We start from the raw sequence: 12,171 nt of genomic DNA on the forward strand, positions 1-12,171 counted from the left end.
AGAAAGGAAAGAAAAAGAAAGAAAGAAAAAGAAAGAAAGAAAGAAAGAAAGAAAGAAAGAAAGAAAGAAAGAAAGAAAGAAAAAGAATCTGAAGGAGATTTCTTGCTGCTAAAGATTTAAGATATAAGTTCTGGGGTGATTGTTTTACAATAGCGTTAATTTGGGGGGAGGGAGGTACAGTAGCCGTGTGCATCTGGCCATCTTCCTGGTCAAAAAGGGCCTCCTAGAGACAGAGAGATCAGGGCTGTAGATTAAGGACCTTAGTGCTAATGGCTGATCAAGCATCTATCAGCACCATCTGTCTCTGGCCGGGACTGACTCACTCAGAGCTGCTCTCTCAATCCTAAAACTAATTGGTCTTTGTTTGTTTGTTTAACTAGCAGATTCTCTCCAGCTTGCTTACCTATCTTCCTCCCCCCACCCCATCCCATCCCACCCCACCCCACCCCACCCCACGCCCAGAGTAAAAGGGATTAGCTGAGAGATTGGCTTGCACCAAAGCTGCTCAAACCTACTTGCTTTAAAAAGAGGCCGCTTGGAGAATCGGGACCTCCAACCGCCCAGCTGTTTTGCAGCCTCCAGCACGCTAATAAAAAGGAATCCATCACATTAAAAACATTGTTTTGGGATGCTCTGATTGTCGCCTTTGGATTCCGAAAAGTAGAGTGGCAGATCCGTTCCCAACAACCGAAATAAGTCAAATAACGGAAGGCGTGTCAGCCTGGCTGGAAATCAGAAAGTTGCTACAAAGCCTGAATGAGTCAAACTACATGCTGTAGATTCTGCCTCCCCCTCTGTGCACAGGGGAAGACGGCAGGCATTCTTTCAGTGCTGGCGCCATGAGCAGAACTGCTTATAATATGGTCAAAATAGCAGGAAGGGAAGGCAGTGGCCAGCTTGGAAGGACTCAGAACTTGGCTGAAATTCAATAAATCATCACAGGTAAACAACCTAAATGAAGCGGTGTTGCATAATGGCCCAATGATGAATAAACAGAATGATCATGTCCTTGCAGAGGGAAAATTGAAATGGAATATCCTTGAATTAGGGCAGAATTGGATGAATTCCGTCCATAAGCCTAGCGTATTGCAACTTTTTACTAGGTACAAATGGGCTAAGGTGGATAATATGTTCCATGTAACATCTCCCTCCTTGTGTGAGGATCTGTTCTGCCACTTGCCTTCCAGATGTGTGATCTACCCTCTCTATCGGCTCCAACCAAGATGGCATCACTCAGATATTCAGAGAAAAAACTGGTTGACCACTCATGGGCTGGCCCAATATAGGTAGTTCTTGACATACAAGCATAATTGGGACCCTAAGCCAGGGCTTTTCAACCAGTGGTACGGGTACCACCTGTGCTACATTGGCACCTGGCTGGTGGTACGCAACCATCCTAGAAAAGTGGTAGCGGGGGAGGGGAATGAGCTGAACCGGTGGGCAGCACCGCACAAGCCTGAGTGAGAGACGGCTGGAGCTGCAGGGCTGTCAGGGCTCAGCGGAAGCGCCAGGATCAGCACTTCTTCGGGGCTGTCAGGGCTCAGCGGAAGCGCCAGGATCAGCGCCAGGCTCCAGCTGGAGCTCGGCGCTGATCCTGACGCTTCTGTTGAGCCCAGAAGAAGTGCCGATCAGCTGGAATATTGCAGCATATCCAGGGTCTTGTGATTTACATTCAGATGCTTGGCAACTGATTCATATTTATGACAGTCACAGTCTCCCAGGGTCATGTGAAGTGACCAAAACCTGCTGCAACCACCCAGCAGATGGGGGGAATAAAAACCAAACACCCCCCACCCCACCCCCACTGCCAATCCTCAACAGAAATGCTCACAACAATGAAAACCTCGGACAGGAGGAAGAGCGCTGCCGGGTGGGCAGGCAGGTGTCTTGCTCGGCTGTGGCTTGGGGGGCACTTTTTTCAGTGCCATTGTAACTTCAAACAGTCACTAAGCGAACTGTTGTAAGTCGAGGACTACCTGCACTTTATCACTTTTTTCCTTTTTGGGGGGAGAGTCATCAAGTTTTTGACAACTTGCTGGGCGACTGGTGGTACAATGGGTGAAAAGGTTGAAAAGCCCTGCCCTAAGTGATGTGGTTGCTAAGGAAGACATTGTGTGACTGGATCGAGTTTTACAGCCATTTTTACCACCGCTCTTCAACAAGTCTGGCTTCCCCAACTGACTTTGCTTGTCGAAAGCCATCGGGGAAAGCCACAAGCCATGATTGCGGGACTGCAAGACATTGCAACCATCGTAAAGGCAAGTTGATTGCCGAGTGCCCAAATGTGACTGCAGGGACTGCCTGACGGTCATATCTTTGATGGGGTCACGAGTCATTTTTTCCAGAGGCTTTCATAACTTTGAGCCATTGGTTAAACAAGCCATCGTCAGTCGAGGGCTACCTGCGTTCGGCCCCAGCCCTTTTCGCCATGTCTTCCGAGATCGCAGAATCTTGGTATATGAGCCTTATATTCTGACTTCTGTCTTGTAATTGCTTCTGTTTCACCTTTCCCTTCATCAATAATATAAAACCTGCTCTTCAAGGTAGTACCTTCTTCTCGCTGAAAAACCTGCCTTATAAAATATTCAGTTGTGCTCAGCAGCTGCCCTTGTAGGTTTGACTGAACTTTTCTTCCCCAAAACCTTTGCTCCTGGGTCTCAAAGTAGGTGCCGGAGTTGAAGACAACATAGAGTCAAAGTAGAGGCTGATCTAACGTCTTGGGAACCCAAGCAGGCCTCATCCTACTTATTTGGGGACCGAATAGAACAACCTTCCAGAAAAGAATCGTCTCTCCAAGAACACAACTTAGTGGCAGATGTGCGAAGCTGGAGCAGGTAGAAACGTTGAGCGCAGAGTCCCTGTCAAGATGGAGGTACACTGCAGTGTGGTGTCGTCCTGAGCTTGCTGACAGAAATATCCAGCATCTTTTTCATCCTTTGATTATGGAGCTAATGGTCCCACCTTGGAAAAGAAACTAAAGATTAAGGGCATGACGGACAGGCAACTGCTTACACAGCGTTAATGACTAATCTTTCCTGCTACACCACAGGAGCCCTGAAGAGGAAGGACTCACACATGGGCATAGCACAGACCAAGCAGACATGAAGTATCCAGAAGAACAAGGGTTGTGATGGTCTGGAGGACGGTCTGTTAAGAGGCTTGGAGCAGAGTTGAGTTTTTCCAGTGAAAGAGTCTACATTGAAGCAGTTCTTTTGGCAATTTATCCAGCCTCCTCAAGGGAAAACTGGCCAGTTCCACAAGGGTTTCCTGCATCTGGGCCTCCAATTCAAAGCCCAAGGATAAGAAGTCAGAACTCTCCACAAAGAAGCCTCGAGACCATCTCTCTCGTCCCACGGACCATCAGCCACTGCTATGATGGCCTCCCCGGTGAAATCGTTGATGAACAGAGGAATGGAGGCCAGTCCGTTAGGTAAGTGAGGGTGTTACAACTCTTCAGACCATGTTTCTCTTTCATTTGGGCCAAAAGTAGCTCACCCAACTGCATTTGACAAGAAGTTGGAATACTGGTGGGAAGTTCAGGCGTGGTGGCAAAGTTACTTCTCGTGCATCAAATCATCTTCCTTTCTTGTATCTCTGGCAGTGATACACAATCTGTGCAGCACAGACCAAGCTGGGGGTTCTCATGCAATATTTGTCAATAGTGTCTTGTTGTCAAACTGGGTTGTTATTATTAATCAACTCCTGTGGGAATTTAGTTAGGAACTGGTCAAGGTCAGAGTCTTACTCGGTTATTGTAGATGCTGAACGTTGTATGCGGTGCAGTTCTTTTTTAGTTGCTAAGAGAGGATCAAAGCTCCACTGAACAACTTGGAGGATCCTCAGGCAGATACGGTTAAGTTGGCCGTGGATGGAGGACCATCTATTTCGAAATGCGGGGAAGGAAGTGACGGGGAACCGTGAAAAGTTCTCCCGTGTCTTCTCTGGATGGATAGAAGATTGGAGTTGCTTTTTGTCTACTTTTGTCAATTGTTAGAAACTGAACTTGGAAAGGAAATAAATAAATAATTATAAAGCAAGTCAAGGTAAAATTAGAGTGAGGCAATGCAGAGATGAACTGTCAATGGAACGAAGGTCCATTGTCCCTTCACATCCTCTGTTGAAAATCTGTTGGCTTCTCCTCCTTTGTTGTGTGCTGCATCCATCTGGTCCCTAACTGTCCTCTTCTCTGTCCTGCGTAGAGCTCAGTCTGGCTCCTGGAAAAGCAGGGAGCCCCGTGTTGCTGTGTAAAGTATGTGGCGATACCAGCAGTGGGAAGCATTATGGCATCTACGCTTGCAATGGCTGCAGCGGTTTCTTCAAACGGAGTGTCCGCCGGAAGCTCATTTATAGGTAATGGATACTATTGTTGGAGTAGAGGAAGAGTAAGCAGTCTATAATCGTGCAGTCAAGCTTCGAGAAGATGAAGGGGCTTCAACTTTTGTCCTACATCAGTTTAGCGCCTCTTTGTACTCCTCCACGGTTGCATGGAGAAAGCGCCTTCACACAATGCAACATGGGAGAGGAGGTGAAGGGACATCCTTAGTTTTGCATTCTTGTCTCTGACCTCCACATTCAGCAGCCTGTGAGTTGTGACCTCTAGCTTTGTGATACATCTTAATCTCCCCTGTCCCTCTAGACATGCTATTTTTTTTAGTTTACAGGCGTGGATGGGATATTTCCTGCCCTAATCTCAAAAGGGAAGCACTGGATTTTCTTCTCAGTGCTGAAACATCAATGCTTGGTGTGTCTCTTGACTTCCAGAGGACAAATTTCAATTTCAGAGAAGTTAATGTAGATGAGGTGGCTCTTGAAACATTTAGTTGTTCTGTGACAGCAACTTTCCGGGAACCCAGAAGATTCAGCCTTTCTGTCACTCTTTCACACATTATATAGCACACAATCTCATCACCCCCCAAAAAATAGAATTCCTGGCAGATACATCTACCGGTAATAGAATCTTATCTTGTCCGTTTGATAGGTGCCAGGTTGGCAGTGGAATGTGCCCTGTGGACAAAGCGCACCGAAACCAGTGCCAAGCTTGTCGCTTGAAGAAATGTCTCCAGGCGGGCATGAATAAAGACGGTAAACCTGAATCTGGGAAAAAGGGTCCGATTCTCGATTGAGCTGTAAACTGGACTGGATAAGTCTTTGGCAAGCGGATCTTACAGGCAAACGTTCTCCACCCGGTGCCTTGTAGATGGGTGAATTCATTAATTATATATTTACTGTACATCCCACTTTAATAATAATAATAATAAAGTTGGAAGGGACCTTGGAAGTCATCTCGTCCAACCCCCTGCTCAGGCAGGAAACCCTGTACCATTTCAGACAAATGGCTGTCCAGTCTCTTCTTAAAAACCTCCAGTGTTGGAGCATTTGCTGTTTCTGGAGGCAGGTTGTTCCACTCGTTAATTGTTCTAACTGTCAGGAAGTTTCTCCTTAGTTCTAGGTTGCTTCTCTCCTTGGTTAGTTTCCATCCATTGTTTCTTGTCCTGCCTTCAGGTGCTTTGGAGAATAGCTTGACTCCCTCTTCTTTGGGGCAGCTCCTGAGATACTGGAAGACTGCTATCATGTCCCCCCTCGTCCTTCTCTTCATTAAACTAGACATACCCAATTCCAGCAGCCGTTCCTTATATGTTTTAGCCTCCAATCCCATTTATTTGGTACAACTCAAGGCTGTGTATGTATGTAATGCCCCTTCTTCCTGTTTTCTCCATCACACCAACCTTATAAGGTGGCTTGGGCTGAGAACAGCGGGCCAAGAATCCTCCACCTGGCTTCCCTGTCTAAGGAAGGACCAAAACTTGGGAGTATCTCTGCAGCTCCAAGAACCAGTGGTGGCTTCAGGTCAGGAGGGGCAAGACACCAGTTCTAGTCCCTCCCCAGCCATGAGACTTCTCTGGGGGACTTTGGACCTGGAATGCTTTCTCTTTCAGCCCAACACTCAAGGTGGAATAGTGGTGAAGGAGCTGGATTAGGAGACCCACCATAGATGTTTCAGGATGACCTTGGGCCACCTGTGGTTTTGGAAGTCACTAGCATTAAGGGGTTGAAATCAAAGATGATACATTCGGCCCAATCGCTTCAGTTAGGTGAAGACCCTCAAGAGGAGGAAATGAAACCTTCTCTGCCCACTTGGGTGCTTATCTTGACCTTCCTCTGCTTCCAGCGGTTCAGAACGAACGCCAGCCACGCAGCACGGCTCACGTGCACCTTGACTCCACGGACCTGCATTCGGAACAGCAGCCAGAACGTGTGGCCACCACCCAGGGCGCTCTGACACCGCCCCACCCTTCCCTGCAGAGCCACAGGGTTCCTCCCGGCTGCTCTATAAGTGGGGTTTTGCGGGCCCAAGGGGTAACTCCCCCCAACAGCCACCGTTTTATGGCCAGCCTGATGACAGCGGAGACTTGTGCCAAGCTGGAGCCAGAGGACGGTAGGTGGCTGGTGCTTGAGAGGGGGACAAGGGAGAATGTCTGCCTGAAGTAACTCTTACAAGGGGGGGGGGATCAACCCTACAGAATTTAAGATAACCGGCTGCAAACAATGGCGCCCCCTGCTGGTGCAGTCATAGTTCTCAGAGGGAAATTTAAGGTTTAGGATGAATTCAGAGAAGATCTCAGCCCTTTCTCGACTTGTTTTTGGTTCCAGTCTTGTATTATTGACAAGCAAGAGAGATTGGGGGGGGGGGCTGGAGAAGGAATGGAAGCAAGGGCAATCAAGAGATCGAAGGTGAATCCATCGGCAACTTATCTCACAAATAAGAACTCAGCTCAGGTGGGGAGAAAACTGTGGAAAAGCGCTTCAAAGCATCCGGAGTCTCTTCCTTAAGCAAGGATTTCACTATAAACAAGTGTGGAAAATAATTCCTCTTAGTTTCTAAGATCATGGCTTTGCCCAAGATTAGTATAGAGGTAATTTAATGAAGGCGCTGCATTTGTCATTGCTCTAGGTACAATATCTGAATCAGGAATTCTGACACTTGGGCTCAGATTCAGAACGGGCCCCAAACAAAATATTGGCTAATCAGGGGCCCCATTTGGCAATTCCTCTGTTTCATACTTGAGTGTTGAGGGCATTTCTCAAATTTAAACGCAGTCAGAAATTCCTTTTCAGGGTACAGCAAAAGGACCTTTGGTTTATGTACTGCGCCTAAATACCACAGTATGTGGAATTTATTTCACCCAAATAGAGGCCCAGATGGGATAACATGTGCACCAGAGATGTTGACATAGCCCAGTGGTGGCGAACCTATGGCACGGGTGCCAGAGGCGGCACTCAGAGCCCTCTCTGTGGGCACGCGCCATCGCCCCAGTCCTAGGCCTTCAGCTGGGTTTTATAAAACCTTTTCGCTTTAGGCCTCCGCCATGTGCAAAAAACCAAAAAAGGTTCAATCAGTCAATTTCAACTTCTCGCGGGAAAAAAAGATCTTGCAAAGTTGGAATTGATTGATTGAACTTTTTAGTCCCACCCAGTCTGCTGTTACCACTGCAGCCACGCCCACCCAATTGGGCATGCCTACTCAATTGGCCACAACCACCTGGCACTCGATGATGCATAAGCGGGTTTTGGGTTGCAGTTTGGGCACTCAGTCTCTAAAAGGTTCGCCATCACTGACATAGCCAATACAGTGATCACTACAGAAAACATCACATCAGGAGATACTTGGGGCTTAAATAGTGACAGTTCTGCTTTAACTAAGCTCATTTATTTCTTCACCATTTTTCTTAATCACGCCGCAACTACTTGCAAACCTTACTAACTGCTGCAGACAACACTGTGACCAGCTGTTTTCCTTTACAGCAGAGGAAAACATCGATGTGACCGGTAATGAGCCGGAACACGTGGGGATAGAGGCTCCCCGATCCCCACACCCCGCCACTGGCCCAGAAAGCGTTTATGAGATCTCCGCGCGACTCCTTTTCATGGCTGTGAAATGGGCAAAAAACCTTCCAGTTTTCTCAAACCTACCTTTCCGTGATCAGGTGAGCCTCCCGAGTCAGGTCTAGGAACTGACAGCTTTAGCCAAGAGGATGTAGTTTTGGAGTTGAGCCGGTGAGAAAGCAAGTCTTCAAGAAAGGCTAGTTTCTAAGACGTAATTAATAAAGCCCTTGCAACTTTTGCTAACAGACAGGTTGAATTTAGAGCTTGTGATGCTTAAATAGAACGGTCTCATTTAAAGAGGTTCACTGGAAACAAATCAAGAAAAACCAACATGGGGAATATAATAAACGAATCTGCAGGCGTGACTGGCATGTGTGATGGAATGCAGGGAGGAGGTGGATGGAACGTAGTAGGAAGCAGATTCCCAAGAGGGAAAGGCTGCATTTCAGAAGAGTAAGAGGCAACTCAGCCCAGATATTTTATGAGAGAAAGAGGGTGAGGGTAGCTCCTCCTTAATAGTTCTCAGAGTATATCGTAGATGCAGGTATAGTAGAGGTTTCAGACTGGCAAGATTTTGTCCATAGGTGTGAAAGAGCAAAGAACTCAGCTTGAAAGAATCACCACGTGTCACTTAGTTTTAGGCCCAATGTATGTAAGGATCAGGGGATATCGCAGTTATGGGTTTGTTGAAAACTGCTCACAGTTGGGACTATCCTTTTATAAATAAAGTGCCAACAGGAGGTTTATAGAAGGAAAAAAAATATCTGGATGTTTTTTGCTGAAATACTTTCAGGTTTATTCAGCGAACCTGCCCCAAATATTTTTAGGGACGCAAACTCCGTATCTTGTGGCTTGCAGGTGATTTTACTGGAAGAAGCTTGGAGTGAATTGTTCCTGCTTTGTGCTATCCAGTGGTCTTTGCCTCTGGAAACCTGTCCCCTCCTCGCTTTGTCAGAGCTCACCTCCAACTTCCACGCCAAGGCGGTGTCTGGAGGAACGGATATCTGTGCGCTGCAAGAAATAATTGCACGTTTCAAAACACTGGCGGTGGATCCCACTGAATTTGCCTGTATGAAGGCAATTGTTCTTTTTAAACCAGGTGAACCCACTGCTGGCGGTGGGGGGGGAGCACATTTTGGGTTACAGGCGAAGTTAGAGGAATGTTAAGAGAATCAAAATACAAATCTGCATGGAGAAGTACACAATTGACAGTCTAAATTATACACTGATTAGAACTATGATTAGGGCTGTCTGTTCTTTTGTTTTTCTTATCTCGTGATTTTGTCTAGCTTACATTTCTTGCTCTGTGTAGTCTTTTACTTGAAAATGTAATTGCATTTTGCATATAACACTGACACACACACACACACACAGTGAGCACATTTGTGCAGGAGTATGTGTATTCAGCCAGCCCTCCAAAATTTAGAGAATAGAACCTACACTAATTAGAAACATTTTTATATAACTGTCACAGACCTTAAGAACGTAAAAGTTTGCATCAAGGATCAGATCTCTTTGTCAAAGTAGCACTGCTGAAATTTCATTTTTTTTCTTTTTTCCTTTTAAGAAACAAGAGGATTGAAGGATCCAGACCAGGTAGAAAATTTGCAGGATCAGTCACAAGTGATGCTGGGACAACACACTCATATACATTATCCTAGTCAGCCAGTCAGGTACCTAGTATTATAGTATTCTTTCAGTATTTTATTCAAAAAAGCAACCACCTCTTTTTTCTGACTGATTTTTTTTAGCAATAACGACGTTTGAGATTCTGAAAAGCTTTCTTGTTCAGATCTTCAGTGGCACCCTTGTTAAATTTGGGGCACCCAAATTAAGACTTTTGGTTTTGATTTTTGGCGTGCTCTTGCTTCTTTGATATTCTTCTAGCATTGCGCTACTGGTGAAATAGCTATAAATGTCTTTCTGTATCGCCTCCTAGGTTTGGAAAATTACTACTGCTGCTTCCTTCACTGAAATTCATTTCTTCGGAGCGCATTGAGGTTCTATTTTTCCGCAGAACCATTGGGAACACCCCTATGGAGAAGCTGCTGTGTGACATGTTCAAAAACTAGCACGCCTTTTGGAGGAGCAGTTGAAAAGTCTAAGCAGGTTCCTCTGGATCTGAAATGCAAGCAGGAGGAGGAGAGCAGAGAAACCTCTTCAGAAGATGTTTGGGATCTGGGCTGGAAGCCTTAAGTGATCCTAGGCAATGCTGGTCATTCAACTATAAAAGGCATCCCACAGTACAAAAACTGCTTCAGATGGACTATTACAAGGGTCAACAGTGTGTGTGTGGGGGGGGGGGTGATACTGTTGAACTGTAGCATTGAGCGATTGAATTGAATCCAAAGCTAGTCAAACTTACTCTACGTTCGATGAAATCAATAGTACGGTTAAAAATACAGGTGGTCCTTGGCGTACAACCTTCCATTTAGTGACTGTCTGAAGTTACAACCGCACTGAAAAAGTGACTTATGACTGTCCTTGACACTTATGACTGTCCGTTGCCGCATCTGTCACGGTCACGTGATCAAAATTCGGACGCTTGGCAACTGAGGCGTATTTTTGACGGTCGCAGCCTCCCGGGATCACGCCATCCCCTTTTGAGACCTTCTGACAAGCAAAATCAAATGAGGAAGCCAGATTCGCTTAACAGTCGTGTCGCCAACTTAACAACTGCAGTGATTCGCTTAAGAATGGTGGCAAAAAAGATTGTAGACGGGGGCAAAACTCACTGAACAATTGTCTCGCTGAGCAACAGAAATTTTGGGGTGCAATTGTGGTCATAAGTTGAGGACTACCTGTATGATCAAGCTCAGTTCTGGGTCAGAAAACAGCTGAAGTGCCTCTTGCTAAGGAAATCACAAGTTCCTTCCACGTTCCAGACTGAGGCACTTGGCTAGCTCAGATATGGAACACAAGAGTAGTTGAGGCTCCTGTTTCATCCCGGGAATGTTCACATGCAAGACATAGAAGCTATGGTGGAACCTGACGGGAGCCTGAATCTTTATTTTATTTAACTGTGTCCATAGTCCACCTTTCCATAACCTATTCTGGCAATAAAAACCCAAAATTTAAAAACGAGCTAAAAATCAAATGCACATCTAGCTTGGGGAAAAAATAGATTGGATCATCTTCTTCGGCTGGTGGGTATCAACACAGAGGACCTTGTGAGCCTTCTTGTATAAATTGTGCTAATAAATGAGTAGCTTCTATTATTGCTTGGGATCGCTTGTTCCTTAGAACACCAACTTTTATTTGCTGGCCTTGTTTAGGCTTCCACATGCAGGATTTGCTCTCCTCTTCTGTTTCCATGACATCTGAAAGATCAGATGATTATTTCCCAACTAAGCTGCTGCGTAGTTCACACAGCAAAATTTCCCTTCTGCAAGAGCAGAGTTCCCATGGACCAGGAGGCTCCCTTCTCCCATCTGGAAGAAGCATGCTGGCTTATGGGCTTTGTTGCCTATTTTCCATGGACCACAATCAGCAGGGGTGAAAACAATCCCATGAAAAGTCTTTGGCAGGATTGGAAAGTGGAACGATGTTCTCCATGACACTGAATTTAATAATAATAATAATAATAATAATAATAATAATAATAATAATAATAATAATAATAATAATAATGATGAAGTTGGAAGGGACCTTGGAAGTCTTCTAGTCTAACCCCCTGCTCAGCCAGGAAACCCTGTACCATTTCAGACAAATGGCTGTCCAGTCTCTTCTTAAAAACTTCCAGTGTTGGAGCATTCACCGCTCCTGGAGGTAGGTTGTTCCACCGGTTAATTGTTCTAAGTGTCAGGAAGTTTCTCCTTAGTTCTAGGTTGCTTCTCTCTTTTGTTAGTTTCCATCCATTGCTTCTTGTCCTGCCTTCAGGTGCTTTGGAGAATAGCTTGACTCCCTCTTCTTTGGGGCAGCCCCTGAGATATTGGAACACTGCTATCATGTCCCCCATCGTCCTTCTCTTAAACTAGACCTACCCAATTCCAGCAGCCGTTCCTTATATGTTTTAGCCTCCAGTCCCCTAATCATCCTTGTTGCTCTTCTCTGCACTCTTTCCAGAGTCTCAACATCTTTTTTACATCGTGGTGACCAAAACCAGACAACCACACTAATATTCAGTGGTTGAGGAGGCAGTTGGTCCCTTGGAAGGTGCCTTTTTGAATCTGTGTCCACTTCTTCATGAAAAGCAATAAGGGTGTTAATTGATAGTGTAGCAGACGCTCTACTGGACATCAGAAACTAATCAATTATTGGTGCCTGGAAACCAGGGAAGGAACCCAA

At 45.7% G+C, this 12,171-nt stretch overlaps 1 protein-coding gene across 1 annotated transcript; it reads left to right on the forward strand.

Moving 5' to 3' along the window:
- Nucleotides 1-3,372: 3,372 nt before the first annotated feature.
- On the forward strand, nt 3,373-10,281 carry NR2E3 (nuclear receptor subfamily 2 group E member 3). The gene is made up of 8 exons (XM_015818461.1): nt 3,373-3,430; nt 4,200-4,350; nt 4,979-5,082; nt 6,170-6,436; nt 7,804-7,985; nt 8,743-8,983; nt 9,452-9,557; nt 9,824-10,281. The coding sequence occupies exons 1-8, from the start codon at nt 3,373-3,375 to the stop codon at nt 9,954-9,956; spliced, it is 1,242 nt and encodes a 413-aa protein (XP_015673947.1). The 3' UTR covers nt 9,957-10,281.
- Nucleotides 10,282-12,171: the final 1,890 nt, after the last annotated feature.

This window comes from Protobothrops mucrosquamatus, unplaced genomic scaffold (assembly GCF_001527695.2).
Source record: "Protobothrops mucrosquamatus isolate PMUCROS unplaced genomic scaffold, P.Mucros_1.0 scaffold741, whole genome shotgun sequence".
Lineage (NCBI taxonomy): Eukaryota > Metazoa > Chordata > Lepidosauria > Squamata > Viperidae > Protobothrops > Protobothrops mucrosquamatus.